The following is a 24,980-nucleotide window of genomic DNA, read 5'->3' as shown; positions in this document are numbered from 1 at the left end:
CTGCTGGCCCCAGCTTCCGTGGCAGAGGGGGGTTTCGAACCTGAGTCTCCCAGATCCTGGTCCGTCATTCCAGCATTCCACGCTGGCTCTCAGTGGCACATTAGCAAATCTGGAGACTGCATGTAAGGGGGGAAATATTTCTGCCCCATTCAAAAGCGAGTTGGTGTTGGGTTTTAAGGCACGCTGAACATGTGTAGACCATTTCCCCCAATAAGTGAAATTGGCTACTAATATTCATTACCAATATTGGGAGCCAACCCCTTGGTTCCTCTAGCTCTGCCGCTGCCTTCTACTGAATCAGACCATAGGTCTATGAAAGTCAGTACCGTCTGCTCAGACTGGCAGCAGCTCTCCAGGGACTCAGCCAGAGAGGTCTTTCACATAACGTCCGGCCTGGTCCTTTTAACTGGAGATGCCGGGGATTGAACCTGGGACCTTCTGCATGCCAAGCGGATGCTCTCCCACTGAGCCACGGCACCTCAGCAAACAGACCATTGGTCTAGCAAGGTCAGTGTTGCCTACTCAGGCTGGCAGCAGCTCCCCCAAGGTGTCAGGCAGAGGTCTTTCATATCACCCACCACCTGGTCCTTTTCAGCTGGAGATGCCAGGATTTGAACCTGCGTGGCTCAGTGGTATGGTCTGATGATCTGATTAAGTAGAAGGCAGCTTCATGTGTTCTGAGGAGGGGCCATGACTCAGTGGTAGAGCATCTGCTTGGCATGCAGAAGGTCCCAGGTTCAATCCCCGGCATCTCCAGTTAAAGGACTAGCCACGTAGGTGACGCGAAAGACCACTGCCTGAGACCCTGGAGAGCCGCTGCCGGTCTGAGTAGACACTAGTGACTTTGATGGACTGAGGGTCTGATTCAGTGGAAGGCAGCTTCATGTGTTCATGTGACCTTCTGCATGCAAAGCAGATGCAGGGGCAACACTAACCACCAGGCATACAGTGAGGGCTGTTGCTAGCGATGATCAAAATGTACACATCTCGGCTTTTGAGTAGGGTTAGAGATGAGTCCCCACAGCCTCTTATACCCGTGTCTTATCCATGGCGACGGGCAAGGTTTTGCAGTTAACAAAGGCAGCTGCTGTCGCCGCATTTTGCAAACGATTACAAGCAAGCGGAAATCTCCTGTTCCACTTCTTTTACAACTTCATCCGTCAAAGGGCTGCCAAAGCAGAGAGAGAACTTAATTGCCGGTGGCTTGTTTACCCAACCTCCCTGTTTTCGAGCAATTGTGGTTGCTGCCCAGGGGGGTGGCTGTTTCCTCAATGAGAATGGGTGCCCTTTTCAATTTACCGGTACTCTGCATTAATGCCCCCCCCCAAAGAAAAACTCATGAAAATTGGGACCCAGGTTTTGCATCAGGAAGCCACACACAGACTACATAACGTATTCAAATCTTTTTTTATTGTTTCTTTTTATACAAATTTCAAAGATATATTTCTTATTCTGCATACATTGTTTATATGACATATTTTTCTCATTCCCTTCCAGCCCTCCCATCCCCCTCCCTAACCCCACTCCTTCTCTATATTTTTTAGTCTCTTAACCCCAGCCACGGGCACAAAGTCTGGATCTTCCACCGAATGTCTTTTCTTCCTTCCGTTGATATCCACTCTAAATAGGTCTTCCATCTACTCGTGATTTCCCTGCTCTTGTCTTCCCATGAAGTCTTCTGGCGATAACGTATTCAAATCAAGCGGATATGATCTTATTTTACATTGCTTCTGTTTGGCATAATTTATTCTGCAAAACTGAGTCATGGGAAAGTTCTGTTCCACTCGAAAGAAGATGAGTTGGTTTTTGTACCCCGATTTTCTCTGCCTTTTAGAAGTCTCAAACCGGCTTACAATCGCCTTCCTCTCCCCACAACAGACACCTTGTGAGGTAGGTGGGGCTGAGAGAGTTCGGAGAGAGCTGTGACTGGCCCAAGGTCACCCAGCAGGCTTCATGTGGAGGAGTGGGGAATCGAACCCGGTTCTGAAGATTAGCCTCTCTTAACCACAATACCACGCTGTTGAGTGTACATATATGGGGACAGCCCTGGCTTGAATGGTCCAATATCTTCAGATCTTCGAAGTTGGCCCTGCTTACTATGTAGATGGGGACAACCAAAGAGGTCCAGAGTTTCTATGCAGAGGCAGGCAATGGCAAACCACCTGCGTTTGTCTCTTGCCTTGAAAACCCCATGTGGTCACCATAGGTTGGCTGCAACTTGACAGCACTTTCTTCCACCACCATATGGGGACCTCATGGTTTGTTGGCGGGTCCGATTCCTGGGTTTGTATCTCTGTTGGGTGGCCCGCGGGTGCATGTGAGAGGCTGTTTTGGCTTAGGAGGCTGTGGGTAAGCAAGGAACGACCAGTCAGTCACAGTCAGTGAGAGAAAAACATCCACATCCAGGAGAGGCTGTTGGCCAGTGAGGATGCACTGAACAGGTTTTATTAGTGAGCTGTGTGTGACCATCACCCTGACCTGGATGGCCCAGGCTAGCTTGATCTCGTCAGACCTCAGAAGCTAAGCAGGGTCAGCCCTGGTTAGTATTTGGATGGGAGACCACCAAGGAACACCAGGGTTGCTGTGCAGAGGAAGGCGCTGGCAAAACCACCTCTGTTAGTCTCTTGCCATGAAAACCCCCAAAGGGGTCGCCATCAGTCGGCTGCGTCTTGAACACACTTTACACACACAAGTGACCATCAGTGGTGGTCTGTTGTTACTTCTTTGGGGGCTTTCTTGTAGGCTGTTTCTGGATACCAGCCTGGTGTAGTTTTAAGTGTAGTGGTTAAGAGCGGTGGTTAGGAGCAATGGACTCTAATCTGAAGGACCGGGTTTGATTCCCCACTCCTCCACATGAAGCCTGCTGGCTGACCTTGGGCCAGTCACAGTCCTTAGAGCTCCCTCAGCCCCACCTAACTCACAGGGTGTTTGTTGTGGGGAGGGGAAGGGAAGGTGATTGTAAGCCGGTTTGATTCTTCCTTAAGTGGTGGAGAAAGTCGGCATATAAAAACCAACTCTTCTTCTCCTCCTCCTCTTCTTCTTCCTCTTCTTCTTCTTCTAGTTGAAAGGGGTCACCAGGGTCATCTAGTCCAACCTCCTGCACAATGCAGGAAATTCACAACTGCCTCCCCACCCCCACACCTCCAGTGACCCCTACTCTATGGGGTCCAGAAGATGGCCAAGATGCCCTCCCTCTCATTATATGCCTGAGGTCATAGAATCAGCATTGTTGACAGATGGCTATCCAGTCTCTGCTTCAAAACCTCCAGGGAAGGAGAGCTCACCACCTCCCGAGGAAGCCTGTTCCACTGAGGAACCGCTCTGTTAGAAAATTCTTCCTAATGTCTAGACCAGGGGTGGGGAACCTTTTTCCAGCCAAGGGCCATTTGAACATTTATAACATCATTTGGGGGCCATACCAGGTGTAGATCTCCCGGTAGGGGGGGGAGAGGCTAGGGTTGCCAGGTCTCCGGTCACCACCTGGAAGTTGGCAACCCCAGGGGAGGCCACGCAGAGAAGGCCTGGAGGGCTCACCCGGTCCTCCCCCCCCCCCAGGCAGGAGGGCAGCCAGTGGTGGGCTTGAGCAAATGAGGTGCCAGGGAGGCGCAGCCCACGGTCGATCGGCAAGGGAGGAAGGAAGGAAAGCAGAGAAAGAGGAAGAGGGAGAGAGGGAGAAATAAATGGAAAGGGGGAAAAAAAGAAAAGGATGGAGGGAGACAGACAAAGAAAGAGACAGAAAGAGAGGGAGAGAGAAAAGCCTTCCCCCCCTCACACACACACACCCGCCGGCCACATGCGACCTGGCCCCAGGCTCCATGCCCGCCCCTCCCCAGTCCACAAAAGGCCCCCTGAAGCCCGATTGGGTCCTGTGTGCATGCTCTGCTCCGGGAGCCGCCGGCCTCTTTCCCCCCCTTGCTGCTCAACAGCCAACAGGTAGCAAGAGGGGCTTACAGTGTGCCCCGGCGTTCCTGCACGCTGCGGCTATAGGGGGCAACCTTGGGGGAAGCGTCCCTCCCCCTCCTCTCGCCGACCATACAGCCGTCAGTCGGCGAGAGGAGGTCCAAAGGGCGCCGCAGCTCCCCTGCAAGCCATGCACCCTCAGGGAACACCCTCAGGGAGGGCCGCCCTATGCCGCGCCTCCGCGGCAGGGCCCCGGAGCTCCTGAGGGAGCGCCTCCGCATGCAGCCCCCGGGCCTGAGGTTCCCCATCTCTGGTCTAGACGGAAACTCTTTTGATTTAATTTCAGCCCGTTGGTTCTGGTCTGACCTTCTGGAGCAACAGAAAACAACTCGGCACCCTCCTCTATTTGTCAGCCCTTCAAGTATTGAAGGTGGTTATCATATCCCCTCTCAGTCTTCTCCTCTTCAGACTAAACATACCCAGCTCCTTCAACCTTTCCTCATAGGACTTGGTCTCCTTTCCTTTCCTTTCCTTTCCTTTCCTTTCCTTTCCTTTCCTTTCCTTTCCTTTCCTTTCCTTTCCTTTCCTTTCCTTTCCTTTCCTTTCCTCCCTTAGAAGCTCCTTGATCCATTGATCTTGAGCAGCATATATCTAGTGTTGGAGGGATATAAGGACTGAAACAAATCTTGCCACTGACAATGTAGCCTTGGGGTCCCTATCGCTTAGTAGAAGAGGCATTATGTCAGACACAGAGGCATTAGATTTGTATGTTAAAAGGGGGGAGATATAATGTGATCGAAGTTCCTCGTAAAAACGGCATTACAAAAGGGCATGAGCTAGTGAATCGATAGAGCCAGAAGAGCAAGGACAGGTCCTATCTGAATATGGTATATTCAAAATTCTGCCCTGCATAACCATAAAGGGGTTAGCATTCAATCTAGCTAAACAAAAGGCTCTAGAAAGACAAGGAGTTGTCAAATAATATGTATAAGCAGGCAAACCACGTGATGGTGGTATTCCGAAGAACTGGGATGAACAAACGCGGCGAGCAGGAAAAGAAGTGCTGTTATAATCGAGCTCTTTAATGCGCTTTTTAATTTTGGTGAAAGCTTCAGTTTTCCCAAGATCTGATAACATATCCTGCGAAAAGCCCAACAATGACAGTTTCTCATCTAAGATTTTTTGCCATGAGGATTTAAAAGGGTCATGCTTCAGAGAAGCTAGGAACCCCTCAGTGCTAAAGAACAGTTTAAGGGGTAGTTTAAAGGCGGCCAGCCATGCCCTAGCTTCGAGTGACATTTAGCTAAACTCAGAACGAAGAGTAACTCCAGCAACACATAGAGGGGCGTTTAGGAGTTTTCGTAAGAACTGAAGCAGTGGACGCTCTATAGATTCATTGGCAACTGTTATCCAGATGGCACCACCAAAAAGAATAATTGGGGTAATTTTTAGATTAAAAACCTGAATAGCCCCTGGAATATATTTGCCACCTTTGGTGTGGAAAAAGTTGACAATAGCACCAACCCCAGTACTTGGTCTCCAGACCCCTCACCATCTTTGTTGCCCTCCTCTGGACACGTTCCAGCTGCACACGCTCTGCACATTTTGATTTTTGACCCCTTTAAAAAATGCAAACCTTTGTACTGAACCACATCTCCAGATCCTTCTTAAATTGCGGTGCCCAAAACTGAACACAATACTCTGGTAAGGTCTAACCAGAGTAAAGTGATACCATCTGGACACTATACTTCTGTTGATACAGCCCAAGATCACCCAAAATATTGAATGCCAAGCGGTTGGGTCCCTTTTCTGTCACCCCCCCCACACACCATTTTGTAGGTGAAAATAAGCATGCAGCACCCCGATTCTTACACCGAGGGTCACAGCTTTGGAAGGGTTTTACTTTGCTGCCTTAATTTTCTCAAAGCCAAGACGGTGCTTAGTCTTCAAGTGACCGACACCCTAGAGAAGCACTATTGCAGCACATGTGTGCAAAATGAACCAGATCAGATGCAGCACATGAAATGACAGGCCTTGTCATTCCATGGGTCCGGAGTGTTCATGTTCCTTCATTGATGCTACAGAGAGGGACTGTAAAATTGGGACCATCCTCTGCACATTTGATAGACACATGGACATACAGGTATGGGGCGCCTTGCTGTTTCTAGGGTCTTTTTTTGACCCCTTTAAAAAAATGCAAACCTTTGTACTGAACAACATCTCCAGATTTTATTTTTTCCCCTGGGGTGGCATTGTGTGGAAGTATCAGGCTGCCGTTCCTGACCAGAACGTGTTCTAGAGTTGCAAAGATGGACGTCGAGAGAGTTCAGCCACGCACTGGTCCATGCTGCTCTGTTTCATTTCTCGCTCTTCTCACAGTGGCCGCACCCTTAGCCCATCAGGAAGCGCGGCTGCTTTTGGCAGGGACCCTGAAGCCAGGGGATTCCCTCCCCGGGGAGATTCATCCGGAGACTCTTTCGACAGCATCCTTTGCCTTCCAGAAGATTTGGGGGGCTTCTGGCTATTTCTTCTTGTTGCGATTCCTGTCTCGGCGACTTCCAGGTTCATTTTGGCCAATGATTTGTGCTGCTCTCATTCACTTTGGGTCCCCCCCTTTTTTTTTTGATGGTTGGATTTCAATTATTGCCTTTGCCATTCGTCGAGTTATATCCGTGTTGTGTCGGAAGGTCGAACTGACATCCGTTTGACCAGAAGATTTTTACGGAATTGGTAGAAGCCTGAAGCTTTTCACGGACTCTCGCTAAAAGCGCAAGCTGAAAATGAGCCTGTTTGCTATCGAAATATGGCTTCTAGGCTACCTGGAAGCTCAAAAGCATCTGGCCAAGATTTCTTTTCCCCTGATAGTACCATAACTGGCCACAAGGTGTCTCCATTGCTTTGCCAAATATAGCGTGGGGTAAGAAAGAAAAAAAGAACATTTTGTACAATATTACATATTGTAATAAAACATTGTTATATGTAAGATAAAGAGATTTTACTTGATCGGGTCTTGACTGTCTGACATCTCTCTAAAAGCCAGGCCCAAGACATTCCAGGAGTTGGGATGGAAAATCCAAATAGAAGAAGAAGGAGGAGAAGGAGGAGAAGCAGGAGAAGCAGAAGCAGAAGAGTTGGTTTTTATATGCCAACTTTCTCTACCACTTAAGGGAGAACCAAACTGGTTTACAATCACCTTCCCCTCCCCACAACAGATATCCTGTGAAGTAGGTGGGGCTGAAAGATCTCTAACAGAGCTGTGACTTGCCCAAGGTCACCTTTGTGTGGAGGAGTGGGGAAACAAATTCAGTTCGCCAGATCAGAGTCCACCGCTCCGAACCACCACTCTTGACCACTGCACCACGCTGGCCCCCGAAATACCCCAAATCTCTCTCTCTCTTCCCCCCCCCCACCCTTGTGAGACAGCTGCCAGTCTGCTTCCTGCTTGCTATTCTGATGACACTTCTACTTCTTCTCTTTTTCCCCGGGGTTGCTGAAGCTGCCTCCGTTGCAAAGGAAAGGGAGCGACTTTGCCCGACCTGCTTTTGAATTCTCTTAATCCTCCCTTTTAAAAATTTAATTCGTCAGTTATCAAATCGCACTGGGTTCTGCATCGGCCGGAGCTCCTCAGAAGTGCATTCAAGAATTCCTCAATGGGAAGTGTCGTCTTGGCAGACAAGCGACCGTGGAAGACCGTTTGCCTTCCATGGCCAGCTCTTCTCCAGATTGTGTGTGCACTGAGACCGGCAGTAAGACCTCCCCAAGGCCTGGCTGCAGTGTTCAAACTAGGGTTGTCAACCTCCAGGTTCTAGCTGGAGATCTTCTGCTGTTACAACTGATCTCCTGCTGATAGAGATCAGTTCACCTGGAGAAAATGGCCGCTTTGGCAATTGGATTCTATGGCATTGAAGCCCCTCCCCTCCCCAAACCCCGCCTTCCTCAGGCTCCACCCCAAAAACCTCCCAACGGTGGCAAAGAGCCAGTGTGGTGTAGTGGTTAAGAGCGGTGGTTTGGAGTGGTGGACTCTGATCTGGAGAACCGGGTTCGATTCCCCACACTCCTCCAAATGAGCGGTGGAGGCTAATCTGGTGAACTGGATTTGTTTCCCCACTCCTACACACAAAGCCAGCTGGGTGACCTTGGGCGAGTCACACTCACTCAGCCCCACCTACCTCACAGGGTGTCTGTTGTGGGGAGAGGAAGGGAAGGTGATGTTAAGCCAGTTTGAGTCTTCCTTAAGTGGTAGAGAAAGTCAGCATATAAAAACCAACTCTTCTTCTTCTTCTTCTTCGATGGACCTGGTAACCCTAGTTCAAACCCTTTTCCAAGGCCTTTGTAAGGTAGAGTCTTCGTAGATAAGCCAGTGTGAATTCCTCAAAGCTTACTCGACCAACAGGCTTAGCTGGAGGGGTGGGTTCACTGCAGATCTGCACCCACTCCGTTTAGGGCAGGTGCGAAACTTAATAAACCACTTAGCATTTATATAGCTTTAGGTAGGCAGCGGTGTTAGTCTGTATTAGCATTTATATAGCACTTCCAGTGTTCAAAGGACTTCATGCATAATTTTATTGTCATCCCTGGGACAGTTCTGCAAGGACCCCTGTAGCAGTTGGAGAGTGCTGATTGGCTAGCCCTTGTTAACAGGTAGCCATTCCTTTCTGTGACCACTGGTCCGGATCACCAGATTAGCGTCCGCCGCTCAGGTGGAGGAGCGGGGAATCAAACCCGGTTCTCCAGATCAGAGTCCACCGCTCCAAACCACCGCTCTGAACTGCTACACTACGCTGACTCTCAACAAGTACTTTCCCCCCACCAGTTCTTGGTGCCCACCTGCTTGCAAGCGTCTAGAAGCCCTTAACTGACCACCATGGCAAACAGACAGTTGGGTGATTTTGACCCTGCAAGGACATTCTTAGGTTCTCAAAAACGCTACTCTAGAACACATCTGCAGAGTTATATCACATCTGTCTGCGTGTTCAACTCCCGGCCATATCTTGCTCTCCAAAGCGCTTGTTGCCCCTCTGGGTTGGACGCCTTTGGTGTATTGATGCGCTGGTGTGGGATGTGTAAAGGGCTGCCGTTGTGTGTGGAGAAACAGCTGCACGATTGGTTGGAAACTGGTAATCCCTTCGGCGTGCAGCCAAAACCGAACCTGGATTTGATTCCCCGCTCCTCCACATGAGCAGTGGAGGCTGATCTGGTGGACTGGATTTGTTTCCCCACTCCTCCACATGCAGCCAGCTGGGTGACCTCGGGCTAGTCACAGCTCTCTTAGAGATCTCTCTCAGCCCCACCTACCTCGCAAGGTGTCTGTTGTGGGGAGAGGAAGGGAAGGCAATTGCAAGTCAGTTTGAGTCTCCTTTTGGTAGAGAAAAGAGGGGTACAAAAAACAACTCTTCTTCTACCGTATAATGTCAAGCCTGGCCCTGTCAGAAAGCCCACTCCTCCACATGCAGCCAGCTGGGTAACCTTGGGCTAGTCACAGCTCTCTTAGAGCTCTCTCAGACCCACCTACCTCACAGGGTGTCTGTTGTGGGGAGGGGAAGGGAAGGTGATTGTAAGCTGGTTTGAGTCTCTCTTCTTCTTCTTCTTCTTCTTCTTCTTCTTTTTCTTCATGATGGAAGAGAAAAAGGAACAAGGATTCTGGAGAGATTACACCCTGGCATAGACAATATGGCCTATTCCACAAAACCAAGATCTCAGTGAAGGTTAGGGTTGCCAGGTCACCCCTCGCCACCGGCAGGAGCTTCTTCCAGATGCTGGTGCTTCTGGGGTAAACCCAGATGTGACAACATCTTTCTGCGCATGCGGGTGGATTCCCCCCCTTCAGTGGGCAGCCCAGTTAATTGGCAGGGAATTGCCCGCTATAACTAGTTATGGTTCAGAACATCCTTGGCATGTCTGTACAGTTGCCAGCTGTTGGGATCCCACTGTCTTGTTCTTGGGAAGGGCCTAGGGACAGAATCCAGAACCAGTCCAGGTTAGGGCTATGAGGAAAGGTTGAAGTCCTATGAGGAAGGGTTGAAGGAGCTGGGTATGTTTAGCCTGGAGAGGAGAAGACTGAGAGGCGATATGATAACCACCTTCAAGTTCTTGAAAGGCTGACATATAGAGGAGGGTGCCGAGTTGTTTTCTGTTGCCCCAGAAGGTCGGATCAGAACCAATGGGTTAAAATGAAATCAGAAGAGTTTCTGTCTAGACATTGGGAAGAATTTTCTAATAGTTAGAGCAGTTCCTCAGTGGAACAGGCTTCCTCGGGAGGTGGTGAGCGCTCCTTCCCTGGAGGTTTTTAAGAAGGGACTAGATGGCCATCTGTCAGCAATGCTGATTCTATGACCTTAGGCAGATGATGAGAGGGAGGGCATCTTGGTCATCATCTGGGCATGGAGTAGGGGTCACTGGGGGTGTGGTGGGGGAGGTAGTTGTGAATTTCCTGCATTGTGCAGGGGGTTGGACTAGATGACCCTGGTGGTCCCTTCCAACTCTATGATTCTATGATTCAATGAGGGCAGTGTCCAGTTTCTTCTGAAGTGTCCCAGATGGATCCAGATAAAGAAGGAGCATCCTAAAAATCCATCACCAACTCTAGAAATAACCCTGCTCTTAAATTACTTGATAAAATCTCTGAAGAATTTATTTTGAGCCCTCGGTGCCGTATCCGTGGATCAAATTGAGCTGCTCTCCCCCGCCCCCTTCCCCGCCCCCCAGTCGCTCGAGAACAAGACAAGGCGTAGATTGGAACGATCAGTTAGCGGTATGAGATGGGGTAAGGACTTAATAGCTTTTCAGGCTTGAAAAATTGCGGCCCAGTTGCCGCTTTCTGTATTCGCCAACGCAGTCCCGTTGGCCCCCGTTGAAGCAAATTACAGGCATTATCTGAATCCACAGCAGAGACAGAAAAACCCTGTGGTGTATCAATGCACTGGAGCAGGGGTCTCCCGCAGGGTGCCCACAGATGCCATGGCACCCACAGACACCTTTCCTGGCGCCTACAATTTTTAGAAAGTGGGTGGGGCCAGGCAGAGCTTTTGCCCAACAGGGCTTCTGACGGGCCATGGGGGATTTGGTTTAGGGTTGCCAACCTCCAGGCCTCCTGCCATTACAACTGTTCTCCAGGCGACAGCGATCAGTTCCCCTGGAGAAAATGGCCCCTTTGGTAATTGGACTCTATGGCATTAAAGTCCCTCCAGTCTCCAATAAAGGAAGCCACAGCCTTCAATTTGCAAGATCTGAGCAAGGCTGTCAAAGATAGGACAATTGGGAGGACTTTCATTCATAGGGTCGCCATGAGTCGGAAGCGACTTGATGGTGCTTAACACACACACAGTCTCCAAGCCCCGCCCTCCTTAGGCTCCGCCCCCAAAACCTCCCACAGGTGGCAAAAAGGGACCTGGCAACCCTAATATGGATGGCGGTACTGATTTTGCAAAACATTGCTTTGGCAGCCACTACAGCAGGGGTCCGCGAGAACTAAATTAAGGTCCGCGAAACAAAGTTATAAACCCATCATAAATCAATATTTTCAATTAAAAGTTCTCTATTATAAAATATATATATTCAAATATTTTTCTAAGTTTAATGTTTAACTAACAGTTACGATTAAAGTTTATTTTCAAATTCTCGGCATTTTTATTTTGAACCTTGGGGTCCCTGCACCGAACAAAAAAGTCCTAGTGGTCCCTGGTCAAAAAAAGGTTGGGAACCATCTCTGCCTTTTGCTGGCTACTAAGTTAAGAGTTCGAACCTGCAAACCTTGTAGCTGGTCCCTGGCAACCCAGTGGCGGGACGCTCCTTAGAACGGGACGCAGAGCTTGAGAAGGTGCAGGAAAGAGCAACCCAAATGATCAGGGGATGAGAGCAACGGCCCTGTGAGGAGCGGTTGAAAGGGCTGCTTAGCTCGGAAAGAAGGCGGTTAAGGGGAGCCGTGAGAAAGGTCTATAAAAGCATGCCTGGTAGGGAGAGAGTGGACAGGGAGAAGCTTTTCTCCCTTTTCTCCTTCGCTCATAATACCAGAACTGGAGGGCTTCTGCTGAAGCTGGAGGGGGAGAGAGGTTCAAAACAGACCAAAGGAAGTATTTCTTCACACAACGCATAGTTGAATTGTGGATGTGGGGATGGCTACCAACTTGGAAGGCTTGAAGAGGGGAGTGGATGTGTTCATGGAGGAGAGGGGTATTCATGGCTACTAGTCCTGGTGCACACCTGTTCTCTCCAGGATCAGAGGAGCATACCTATTAGATTAGGTGCTGGGGAACACAGGCAGGACAATGCTGCTGCAGTTGTCTTGTCTGTGGGCTTCCTAGAGGCACCCGGTTGGCCACTGTGTGAACAGACCGCTGGACTTGATGGTCCAACATGGCTTTTCTGATGTCCTTACATTTTTATGACCTTTGGTTTGTAGGGACGTCTCTGCCTTTTGCTGTCTACTATGTTAAGAGGTTAAACTGCAAAGCTTGTGGCTGGCCTCTGGCAACGCAACGGCAGGACGTCCCATAGAAATGCTCCTTTGAACAGGACGCACCCCAGCTTTGGACTCCAGGCACCGGGCGTCAGCTTCTGTGAGGGGCAGGCCGGACATTGCTTTGGGATGGGCGAAGCCCAGAATCCATCCCCTGAGTCTGGCCAGCCTCCCTTTCCCGATCAGCAAGTCAGGACCTTCCACCCACTTTTGTCCAGACCCGGACTCTTGTGGCACAATCCCCCTCCAGCCCTGGACTGCTCTGCCATGACGGGTGTGCTGCTTGGTAAATACGGGCACAGGCACGCCATGCTCAGTAGCTGTTGGGCAGACGAGGAACAGCGTCCACTCGCTGGCCACACTCCAGCTTTTCATTTTGTTTCTTAAATTGGTAATTGTCTGAAATGACGTTGTTTATGTACTTTTTGACGGTTTGTTCTTCAGGCTGGGAAGAGTCGCACGGGCGGTTCTCGCTGATGCGGGATCACACCGCGAATGGGATGTTTATGGAGTGTCGACGGTGTTACTCTTTTCAGTTTTGTTGTAAAATCAGCCTTTGGGGAGCCAACGTATTTTCGTAGTTGTTTGTACCTTCCTGCGTTCTGCCAACATGCATTTTTTTGGGGGGGGGGCAGCGGGGAGGGTCACTTACCTGCAATAGCAGACATGCAATTTTGGGCAATGTAGATTCAAATTATTAATTGGGATGCATTATCAGTGGAAGCAGGTTTAATCACACATTGTGGTGCCCATTCGAAAGTACCGCAGCTCTCTAAATCAGGGGTGCCAAACACAAGACCTGGGGGCAGATTCGGCTGTTATCCAGCCCACGAGCCAACCATGGCAGCCACCACCACCACCCACTCTCAATCTGGGCTGGCGAGGCATGGCCCAGCCCAACCAAGTGATATTTATGTCATATTTGGCCCTTGTGACAAATGCATTCAACAGCCTGCTCCAAATGGTGCGGTGCAGATCTGAATCTTGGGTGTGCTCTTGACTTAATTGCTCATCACATACTATCGGCTTAATTGTGCATCAGTTTCCTTTCTCCTGCCATTCCTCCCTCCCCTCCCTGAATCTATTCGTAAATACTTCCATCCGTAGCATACTTGGGCTTTTCTGTCTTTGAAGCTCTCATCAATATCAGGGAAGGGATAATCTTTTTGATCCTTCTGCCTCTTTGGAGCACTTATCTGCCAAAGCAAACACGGGGGGTGTTGTGCTGGGGGCGGAAAGTCACGGATCGTCCCTGCCGTTTGTTCCTGTCACATCCAACTGTGTTCAATGAGAGGATAAGGAGTGGCATGCCGTTTCGATATGAGCCACATCTACTCAATATTTTGGCCGCCTCTTCAAAGGATGCCCTTTGGGCTGTTCATTCACCCTTGCTCAGGAATTAAGCGTTGTTGATCTTAGTGGGACGAATTCCCAAACATGGACACGGAGGGTTGGATTTTGGCCCAAAAATGGGTTTTGCGGCAAAGAGGGGATTTATTGCACGCGTCTTATCGGAGTTAATCCAATGACCGAATTAGCTTGCTCGTTAATTGTTGGACGGCTCGTTAATTCTCCCTTTGAACGTTTCTTTCCTTTCCAGCTTTATGATGAATGTGACCTGGGAAGCGAGGGACTTATCCTTCACCGAAGACGGCTACCAGGCGCACCCCAGATTGGTGGTCATCGTGTTGAATCAGACGCGGGAGTGGGAGAAGGTGAGGCTGCCCATGAAAAAGACGGCGGGGTCTGGTTTCTTATTCCCCAAGGTTCTTGTTGGGTTTTGCACAAGGGGGAGAAGACTTATGGGGATGGGGCAGTTTGCGCCTCCTGGAAAGTAACTGTAATCTTCAATTCAATTCAGTTTATTATTACACGGTCATGGACCGTCAAATAAATGACAAAACATTACAAAAATAATCCAGTCATAAATATTCCTAAAATTAATATAAAACTAGTCTGAAAGGTTCTGGGCATTAAAGATCCCATGCTACCTTGTCTATTGCATAGATTTCATCCAGCTCTGCCTTATTTTAATTGCTAGCCAAGCAAATCTGGCAACACTATTAGTTAAATTATCTATTGTATCCGATAATAAAAGCTTCAGTCGTTGTTCCCTCAGAACTCTAGGGCAGTCTACAAGTAATGCGATCAGAGATCTCGTACATATATGATCGTACAGTTTGCATTCGAATAACACATGTTGCAAGGTTTCAAGTGCATCTTGTTTACAAATGCATCTACGTGCTTCTAGTGGGAGTTTGTTATATTTCCCATCTAAGAACATAGAAGGCAGGGACTGCCATCTTCACAAACAGCGTGCTCGAAAATTAAACATGCTTGGTCCGCAATGCCCTTTTCCTCTCCGGTCAAGCATTTCATGCGCTCGCATTACTGACTTGGTTGCGATTTGAAGCGCTCAGTATTTCGAGTGTATTTGCATCTGCATGCTTGGGTGCATTTCTCCTCAAGTAGGCCGCCATTGTTTGAATTTGTGGGGTTGATGGAAATTGTCTGTTTGTGTGTGGGGAGGGTTTTTGCAGTTTGGGAGGCTGCAAAAAACTACAGTTCCCATTATTCACATGAACACATGAAGCCACCTTCTACTGAATCAGACCATTGGTCCATCAGGGTCAGTATTGTCTACTCAGACAGGCAGCAGCTCTCCAGGGTCTCAATTAGAGGTCTTTCACATCACCTACTGCCTGGTCCTTAACTCCTTCACTGGAGATGCCAGGGATTGAACCTGAGACCTTCTGCATGCCAAGCAGATACTCTGCCATTGAACCACAGCCCCTCCCTATCTGCCTTATACTGAATCAGACTCTTGGTCCATCAAGGCCAGTATTATCTACTCAGACTGGCAGCAGCTCTCAAGGGTCTCAGTCAGAGGTCTTTCGTATTACCTACTGCCTGATCCTTTTAACTGGAGTTGCTGCGGATTGAACCTGGGACCTTCAGCATGCCAAGCAGAGGCTCTACTGAATCACGGTCCTTCAAGCTCCATATTGTCTACTCAGACTGGCAGTGGCTTTTCAGGATCTCAGGTAGAGGTCTTCCTCATTACGTATTGCCTGGTCCTTTCAGCTGGAGATGCTGGGGATTGAATTTGGGACCTTCTGCATGCCAAGCAGAGGCTCTACCACTAAGCCATGGCCCCTCCCTGCTAGGAAATACTGTTGGCTCTGTTTCAAGAACCATCCCCTGGGCCAGTGAACTTTCCTTGCTCCTTTAGAAGGAATCGCCTATTCGGGAATCGCCTGTTCGGCTTCGGGCAGACCCTCAGATTTTGGTGTTTGGTGTTTGGTAAACCCGAAGCCCAAAAATTACCCAAATGGCTAATTTTGGGTTTATTTTCGGTTTGAGTGTATCGATATGCACAACCCTTCATTGTGAATATTATGGTGGTTTCACTTGGCGTCAAGGATCGGGGCCTTTCCCCCAAGCAGTCTTTTCTTTAGGAGGCCCTCTAAGCTCAATGCCGCAAGGCTTTTTCTTTGTTTGAATGCATTTGAGCTATGAAGATTTTTCAAAACAGTATGAATAGTGACAATTGGGTTTTTAAAAATAATGCTAGTTGCTCACTGTCAATATGAATTTGAACGAACTATTCCTTTTCCTTGGTTTTATTTGGCGCCCCTCCCAAGTGGAGGTGGTGGGGCAGGTCGGAGGGGTGAGGAAGACGTCTCATCATGAAGGCTGTGAATGGAGCAGTCAGCAGTAGCTGGTCTCAGTCGGGTGGTGGCTGCTGACCAAGGGTGGGGCCCCTGAGGGTGGAAGGCCATCTTTTGCACCCTTTTCCTCCCTCCACCCCAAAGCCGCGTCCCCTGGGTATTCATTTCACACCTTTGCGTGGAGCGTGCCCCCACCCCCGGGACCTTGGCATTTGATTTCCCAGCGATCCCGAGCTGCGCGGAAAGGCCGGGATTCAATTTGGTCCTCAATTAATTCGCGGCTGCCGCTTGGCCACATCTTTGGTGAGAGCTCAGCGTCCTTATTAATCTCATCTGTAACTAAACTGGGGGGGCGGGAGAAGGAGAGGAAGAAGTCGAGCATTGCTGGTCACATTGCATCATTTCTACGTTCCCTTTACTGTATCATCCCCGGCCCGAGTCACTCTCTCTCTCTGCACTTTCCTCCCGGTGCTCAAGGGCTCTTCCAGCTTGGAGAGAGCAGGACGTTTCTCCATATGGGCCATAATTAAAACTGAAGAGCGTTAACTCCCCATAATCACAATTCTTGGTGCATCATAGCCACAACATTCGAGAATGTTTTTTGGGGGGAGATTTCAAAGGCACAGCCTTGCACCGGAGGCCTCGTGACAAATGTGGACAAATAGAATTTGTTCTTATTAAGGGGGGATTACACAGATTCAAGGAGGATGGGTCTATCAGTAGCTACTAGCCATGGGGACTAAAGGGAACCTCCCCAGAGGCAATCAACCTCTGAATCCCAGTGCCAGGAGGCAACATCCGGGGAAGGCCTCAATTGCCTCTTATCATGTCCTGTTGGCCCTCCAACAACTGGTTGGCCACAGTGTGAGACGGGGTGCTGGACTAGATGGACCCTCGCTGGTCTGATCCAGCAGGGCTCTTCTGAGGTTCTTATCAGGGCAAGGCCTCGGTCTCTGTGCCCTGTTGCTGGAACCCTCCAGAGGAACTGGTTGGCCGCTGTGCGAGACAGGATGCTGGACTAGATGACCCTTCACTGGTCTGATCCTTAGAAGGGCGTGTCTCTACTTAGGATGCCAACATAGTTGGACCTTTCGATTGGTTAGGCAAATAGGCCTCTCGGCTGTTAGCCATGATGGCCAAATATGCAGTATGGTGTAGTGGTTAGAGTGCGGATCTGGGAGACCCAAGTTCCAATCCCCCCAGTCTGCCATGGAAGCTTGCTGGGTGACGTTGGGCCAATCACTCTTTCTCAGCCTAACCTACCTCTAAGGATTGTTGTGAGGATAAAATGAAGGCAGGATGGGGGTCCTCATTGGGGAGTCCTCATTGGGGGAGAAAGGCAGTGTATAAATGAATTAAATAAATTGCGGAGTGTAAATGAAGGCAGGAAATAAATGGAGCTTCTACATCCAGAGGCAGTAGATCTTTGACTTCTTTGATAATTCTGGGGACAAACAACAGGGAAAAGCTGTTGTACTGCCCAACAGAGGAGCACAGCTGTTGAGACCCCAAGTATTAATTTGGGTCCAAAAAGCCCACTCTGTGTGTGTGTGTGTGTGTGTGTGCACTTAATGCGCTGTCAAGTTGCTTCCGACTTATGCTAACCTATGAACTAATGACCTCCAATATATCCTATTGTTAACAGCCTCTCTCGGGACTTGCAAACCATGGATGTCGCTAAGTTTTTCTTTCTCAGTGGTATCGCTGGACTCTCCCCTTCTGAACACATGAAGGTGCTTTATACTCATCAGACCCTGGGTCCATCAAAGTCAGTATTGTCTACTCTGACCAGCCGCGGCTCTCCAGGGTCTCAGGCAGAGGTCTTTCACATCGCCTACTCGCCTAGTCCCTTTAACTGGAGATGCCAGGGATTGAACCTGGGACCTTCTGCATGCCGAGCAGATGCTCTGCCACTGAGCCACAGCCTCTTCTTTCACGCGGTCTTGTGTGTTAATGACCTAGGATTTGTCCTCCCCAAAATGTCTCCCCTTCCAGTCATTGTCCCTTCCCTTTTTTACACTCCCGTCCCCCCGAAAAACTGGACCTCCGCAGTTAAACAGAGCGTCATCCCGCTTTGCCAACGCTTCAAGCGCTCTTTTGAGAATCAGATTCGTGCTCGTAAAACGGAAAGATCTATGAAACTCTTTTAGTGTGCAATAAAGGAGAATATTCATTCTTTCCCACTGATTAGTGCCGTGCCATTGTGTTCCATCTGGGGGAAGTTTTATACCCAGCCTTTCTCTGTGATCCTTTGGACGGCCAAACGATAAGAATCCGCTTTATTGTTTTACTTCTATGGTCTTAATTTTGATGGTTCAACAGGGCTTTCTGGAACTGATCTCGGCAAAGAGAGGATGTTTGATACTGAATCCCTGGCAGTGCTAACCTCTCTGTGAAGTAAGGTTGCCAACCTCCTGGTAGGACCTGGAGATCTGGTATTGCAACAGATCTCCAGGTGACCCAGATCAATTCCTCTGGTGAAAATGGCATACTTGAGGGGGAACTCTAAGGCATTATACCCCATTGAGGTCCTGCCCCTCCTCAAACTCCTACCTCCCCAGGCTCCACCCCCAAATTGCTAGGAGCTGGCAACCCTCCTTTGAAATCAGTGGGCTTAGAATCATAGAGTTGGAAGGGGCCATGGAGGCCATCTAGTCCAACCCCCTGCTCAATGCAGGATCAGCCTAGAGCAATGGTTCCAAAACATTTTGAGTCTATGATTCTATATTGTGGGATCCTGCATGGTGGGGGGAGGGTTGGGGTCACTGGGGATGTGGGGGGGAGGTAGTTGTTAATTTCCTGCATTGGGCAGGGGGTTGGACTAGATGACCCTGGTGGTCCCTTCCAACTCTATGATTCTATGAGTCATGGAGCACTTCATTGCAGAGCACTCATTTTCACCTGGCACCTATCTACTAAACCGAATGACAGTCATATTTTTCTTTCCAATCTCTTCACGGAGCACTAGGTGATGTTTCACGGAGCACCAAATGCTCCGTGGAGCACAGTTTGGGAACTGCTGACCTAGAGCATCCCTGACAAGTGTATGTCCAGCCTCTGCTTAAATGCTGTCAGTGAGGGAGAGCTCACCACCTCCCTAGGTAGCGGATTCCACTGTCGAATAACAGTTTTTACAGTTTACTGTAAAACATTTTTTTTCCCTAATGTCCAGCCAGATCCTTTCCACCCACAATTTAAACCCATTATAGTGAGTCCTGTCCTCTGCTGCCCACAGGAACAGCTCCCAGCCCTCCTCTAAGTGAAAGCCCTTCACATACTTCGAGAGAGCAATCGTGTCCCCCCTCAACCTCCTTTTCTCCAGTCTGAACATTTCCAACTCCCTCCGCCTTTCCTTGTAGGGCTGGGTCTCCAGGCCCCTGATCATCCTTGTCGATCTCCTCTGCACCCGCTCTGTTCTGTCCACATCCTTTTGGAAGTGAGGTCTCCAGTACTGCACCCAATACTCCAGGTGCGGCCTGACCAACGCGGTGTACAGCGAAACTATGACACCTTGTGATATGAATATTATGCCTCTGTCGATGTGGATGTTATGCTTCTGTTGATAGACCCCATGGTCTGACTGCGAGCGTAGGTTTCTTTAGAACAATCCTGTGTTGAGCTGTTCTGGTAAGTTTTCACTTTTTGGAAAGCGACGGGGCTGCTGTCGGTCCCCTTTCAGCCACCTTTGCCTCTTTGCCCCGCAGGTGGGGAAATGGGAGAACAAGACGCTGACCCACAAGTATTCTGTTTGGCCCCGGTTCAATTCCTTCAACGACAGCGACCCGGACAACAATCATCTCAGCATCGTCACCTTGGAAGAAGCTCCCTTTGTCATTGTGGAAGACATGGACCCCTTGACAGAGACTTGTGTGAAGAACACCGTGCCATGCCGGAAGTTTGTCATCATAAAGTAAGTTGATAATTTGACTTGGTTAATAAGGATTCCCTCCACACACACACACACACACACACTTGTTTTTCTTTTCATTTGCTCATTTCCCAACACCCCGGACAGGTCTTAAAAGAAAATGTAGTTAATACTACAGAGCGGCCTATTCTTCCTTGATCCTGCAAACATACAAGAGCCCCTTCTGTAGGCTGCATTGTTTATTTCTTTAAAACACTGATAAGCCGCCTTTGCACCTTACACAATTCAAGTCGGACTGCCATGTAAAGAAAATAACTTGTAAAAACAGAATTTAAAACCAGCAAAGTAATCAAATGCAGCCCTAAACAAAACGGTCTTCAACTGCCTCCAAAGTGAGGGGGCCAGGCGCACCTCCGGGAACAACTTTACACTTTTTCTTTATTTTATTAATATTGTATTTTTTTTCTCTTTTTACACTGTATGGTTTGTTAAAAATTTAATAAAAATTATTAAAAAAACACAAGAACATAATGGTGGGGCTCCCACCAAAAAGGCCCTGCTCTCGCATATCTGCCACATGAGCTTCTTCGATCGAAGGGACAGTCAAGAGTGACTAGCCATTGGGTCTCTTTTCCTGCAAATCCCAGTCGCATGGGATTTCCAAATCCCCTGGGTCTCTCTGTGACTAGCCATTGGGTCTCTTTTCCTGCAAATCCCAGTTGCATGAGATTTTACAAATCCCATGAGATTTCTGTTCTGCCACCACTCCAGAGGCCCTCTGCCTGCTCCTCAGGTACCGGTGTTGTGTCTGAGGAAACCTGTTTCTGTGCCGAAAAACATAACCAGTTGCCATTTGTTTGCGGCCGCAGCAACATCACCAAGGAAGGGAGGAACATGAAAAAATGCTGCAAGGGGTTCTGCATCGACATCCTGAAGAAGCTGTCCAAGGCCATCAAGTTCACCTACGACCTCTACCTGGTGACGAACGGAAAGCACGGGAAAAAGATCAATAACGAGTGGAACGGATTGATTGGGGAAGTAAGTTCGGTTAGGTAAAAGAGCTCTTCGAGTCGACACTCACCAGCGCCCGCTTCGAATTTGCCCGGGACTTTGCGGGGGCTCGTCCGGCTTGGATTTCCCCCACCCACCCCCTTCCTCTCTTTCGCCCCCAGGTGGTCAAAAAGCAGGCCGTGATGGCCGTGGGCTCCCTCACGATCAACGGGGAGCGTTCGGAGGTGGTTGACTTTTCCGTGCCGTTCGTGGAGACGGGGATCAGCGTCATGGTATCCCGGAGCAACGGCACGGTGTCTCCGTCGGCTTTTCTGGGTAAGGTTTTTCTTTTTTTTTGTTCCCGTTTTCCTATAGACAGATTGGGCTTTGTTATCTTTTCCGCCCATATACTTTTGACAGGTTTCACTTAACAAAAAAAAAAAAATGCCGCACAGTGTACCTCGCACATCCGTGACACATTTCTGTCAGCTTTTAAATTGCACATTTAAAGGTATCAGACAGCAGACTTATCTGCATAATATAGTGTCGAAAACAGGGGCCAGCTTACAGTCATTGGGCTGCCAACCGCGCGGCTTTGACTTCCCGTTCGGCACCCAGAGGGCTGCCTCGATTGCCCTTCGGGTGCCGGGCAATCTCTTGGAGGGCACAATCTATCGGACGGCCTTATAGCATCATGGAATCATAGAGTTGGAAGGGACCACCAGGGTCATCTAGTCCAACTCCCTGCACAATGCAGGAAATTCACAACTACCTCCCCCCCACACACCTTCAGTGACCCCTATTCCATGCCCAGAAGATGGCCAAGATGCCCTCCCTCTCATGATCTGCTTAAGGTCATAGAATCAGCATTGCTGACAGATGGCCATTTAGCCTCTCCTTAAAATCTCCAGGGAAGGAGAGCTCACCACCTCCCGAGGAAGCCTGTTCCACTGAGGAACCGCTCTGTTAGAAAATTGTTCTTAATGTCTAGACCACTGGTTCCCAACCGGTGGTCTGGGGACCCCCATTGTCGGACTGCTTCCTTGCTTTGCCATGAGAGCAGATTGATCATTTATTGGTGGTCTCGCTCTCCCGCTCTCTGGACATGATTCTCCCAAAGAGAGAGAGGCCTGCAAGCTTGCCATATAATTTGCACTGAGCTGGAATGAGTCACAAATCTTTGCAAACGTTTTGAGGGTTCTGAAAATACCTCCTTTAATCCAGTATAAATTTGGTACTCCGGGTGAACATGTTCCTTTGTTAATAATTGCAGAAGGGCTGCTCTTAGGGTTGCCAACCTCCAGGTACTATTGGAATTCTCCGGCACTTATGGCAAAGAATGCAAACATAAGAAATTTTTGCTGCTACCAAAATATATTGTACTAGGAGCACAACACAAACCAACAAACTCAGACAACAACTCTATACAATTGATGCACTACCATGCTCATACATGTATAAACTTCATCTGAGCATTATTTCCACTACTTACCATCAAGGACTAAAAGTTATACGGACATTTGATGCCTCTTCAGATGAAGTTTATACATGTATGAGCATGGTAGAGCATCTAGTACAATATATTTTGGTAGCACAAAAATTTCTTATGTTTGCATTTTTTGCCATAAGTGCCGGAGAATTCCAATAGCCACTTTTGGGGCACTAGTCCTAGTTTCGGTTGCATAACCTCCAGGTACTAGCTGGAGATCTCCCGCTATTACAACTGATCTCCAGGCAAGAGAGATCAGTTCACCTGGAGAAAACGGCCGCTTTGGCAATTGGACTCTGTGGCATTGAAGTGCCTCCCCTCCTCAAACCCCACCCTCCTCAGGCTCCGCCAGTAGCGACAAGGGACCTGGCAACCCTAGCTATGAATTTGTCATCACTACATTAAACAACAGAATAGCTCTTTTAAAAACGCACCAATTTATTTCAGACAAAGCTTTAAAAAAATTTTAAAATTTAAAAAAAAATTTCAAATAGAAAACCACCACCCAAACAAACAACTCTAGATCCTGCCAAACGCCACCGATAATCCAGCTCCTTGACTCCATGTCCTAATTCGCAGATCTTGCTGTGGTCCCTGATCCATCAAGTTCCACTTGACTTGGTCGGGTCAACATTGTTTAAAAAATCTAAAGTTGGCAACTCTTAGTCAGTGAGTACCCACGTCATCTCTCCCTTTAAAGCAGTGGTTCCCAACCTTTTTTTGACCAGGGACCACTAGGACTTTTTTGTTTGGTACAGGGACCCCAAGGTCCAAAATAAAAATTCAGAGAATTTGAAAATAAACTTGAATCATAACTGTTAGTTAAACATTAAACTTAGAATAATATCTGAATATGTTTTTTTTATAATAGAGAACTTTTAATTGAAAATATTAATTTATTATGGGTTTATAACTTTGTTTTGCGGACCTTAATTTAGTTCTTGCGGACCCCTGGGGGTCCATGGGCCCCCGGTTGGGAACCAGTGCTTTAAAGAATGCGGGAATTGTCCCCCCTTCTTTCCAAGCTAAACAGCCCTAAGTGTTTTAACCACTCCTCACAGGGCAGTTGCTCTCGCCCCCTGATCATTTTGGTTACTCTTTCCTGCACCTTCTCAAGCTCTGCAATATCCCTTTTTGAGGTGTGGCGACCAGAACCCTACACAGTATTCCAAGTGGGGTCTCACCACAGATTTGTACAAGGGCAGTAGGAAAGCAGCAGTTTTATTCTCTGTTCCTCGTCTAATTATGGCCAGCATGGCATGACTCCTGCCTTCCCCATGCGGTTGTGGCGCCAGGTCACTTCAGCCCGCATTGCAGCTCTGATGCAGGGAAGCATCGCTGGGTTTCGTGCTGCTGTTTTGGGTTGGGTTGGGTTGGGGGGGGGCTTCCCATCGTTCCGACCGTCCCCGCACCGGCCTCGTTGTGTAACCCATGTTCCTCTTCCTCTGGTGTCTCCTCTTCCCACAGAGCCTTTCAGCGCTTCCGTCTGGGTGATGATGTTCGTCATGCTGCTGATTGTGTCCGCTATCGCGGTCTTTGTGTTTGAGTACTTCAGCCCCGTAGGCTATAACCGGAACTTAGCGCAGGGGAGAGGTAAGCGCCGCGTTCTGCATCGCAGGGAAGAGACTTGGCTCGGCTTGCTCACCTCCCTCCTCCTCCACCTGTGTTTTTCTTCCTTGGGAGACAATTAGAGCGCACAATGGAGATGGGTTCTCTGTGCCCCCCCTTCCCTGTTTGTTAGGCTTTCTTTCCATGAAAAGACAGGCCAGGATGGCATTGTTTGAGAAAATGCACTTTATTCTTTCCAATGCAGAGCCAAATCCCCCCCTCCTCCCGCAAGATGGGCGAAACGAGTTTCGCACTCTCTTCCGAGTCCTCAATCCCTCCCAGAATGTCAACTTTTAAAAAGTCAAGCTGCGCATTTTTGTGTGTGGGTACACTAACCAGCTGAAGTTCGAGGGATTGTATGTCTGGGGGGGGTTTGAATACCCGATTCGAGACATTTCCCTTCTGATCTATCCTGTCCCAACTGGAAAGGACTGGGTCGCTTCGGACTTGGGTAACACTTCTTCCACTCGCTTCAGCTGAATCATAGAACCGTAGAATTGGAAGGGGCCATGCGAGCCATCTAGTCCAACCCTCTGCTTTGAGCATCCCTGACAAGTGTTTGTCCAGCCTCTGCTTAAAGGCTGCCAGTGAAGGGGAGCTCACCACCTCCCTAGGTAGCTGATTCCACTGTCAAACAACTGTTACTGTAATTTCCCCCCCTAATATCCAGCCAGTACCTTTCCACCCACAATTTAAACCCATTATTGCGAGTCCTCTCCTCTGCTGCCAACAGGAACAGCTCCCTGCCCTCCTCTGAGTGATGGCCCTTCAAATACGTAAAGAGTGCAATCCTGTCCCCCTCAACCAGACTAAACATTTCCAACTCCCTCAGCCTTTCCTCGTAGGGCTCGGTCTCCAGGCCCCTGATCATCCTTGTCTCCCTCCTCTGCACCCGCTCCATCCACATCCTTTTTGAAGTGAGGCCTCCAGAACTGCACACAATACTCCAGGTGCGGCCTGACCAATGCAGTGAACAGCGGAACGATGACATCTTGCAAT

The 24,980-nt window shown here is 48.9% G+C and overlaps 1 protein-coding gene across 1 annotated transcript in view; it reads left to right on the top strand.

Moving 5' to 3' along the window:
* Positions 1–24,980, top strand: part of GRIN2A (glutamate ionotropic receptor NMDA type subunit 2A) — a 238,110-nt gene that overhangs the window by 165,211 nt on the left and 47,919 nt on the right. Inside the window, exons 3-7 of the mRNA XM_056866242.1 lie at positions 13,956–14,070; positions 19,731–19,936; positions 20,764–20,932; positions 21,067–21,220; positions 23,841–23,966. Coding sequence (XP_056722220.1) covers positions 13,956–14,070; positions 19,731–19,936; positions 20,764–20,932; positions 21,067–21,220; positions 23,841–23,966 — 770 coding nt within the window. The remainder of the gene's footprint in view (positions 1–13,955; positions 14,071–19,730; positions 19,937–20,763; positions 20,933–21,066; positions 21,221–23,840; positions 23,967–24,980) is intronic.

This window comes from Euleptes europaea, chromosome 21, assembly GCF_029931775.1.
Source record: "Euleptes europaea isolate rEulEur1 chromosome 21, rEulEur1.hap1, whole genome shotgun sequence".
In the NCBI taxonomy this organism is placed as follows: Eukaryota; Metazoa; Chordata; class Lepidosauria; order Squamata; family Sphaerodactylidae; genus Euleptes; species Euleptes europaea.
This window is presented reverse-complemented; position numbering and strand designations above follow the sequence as displayed.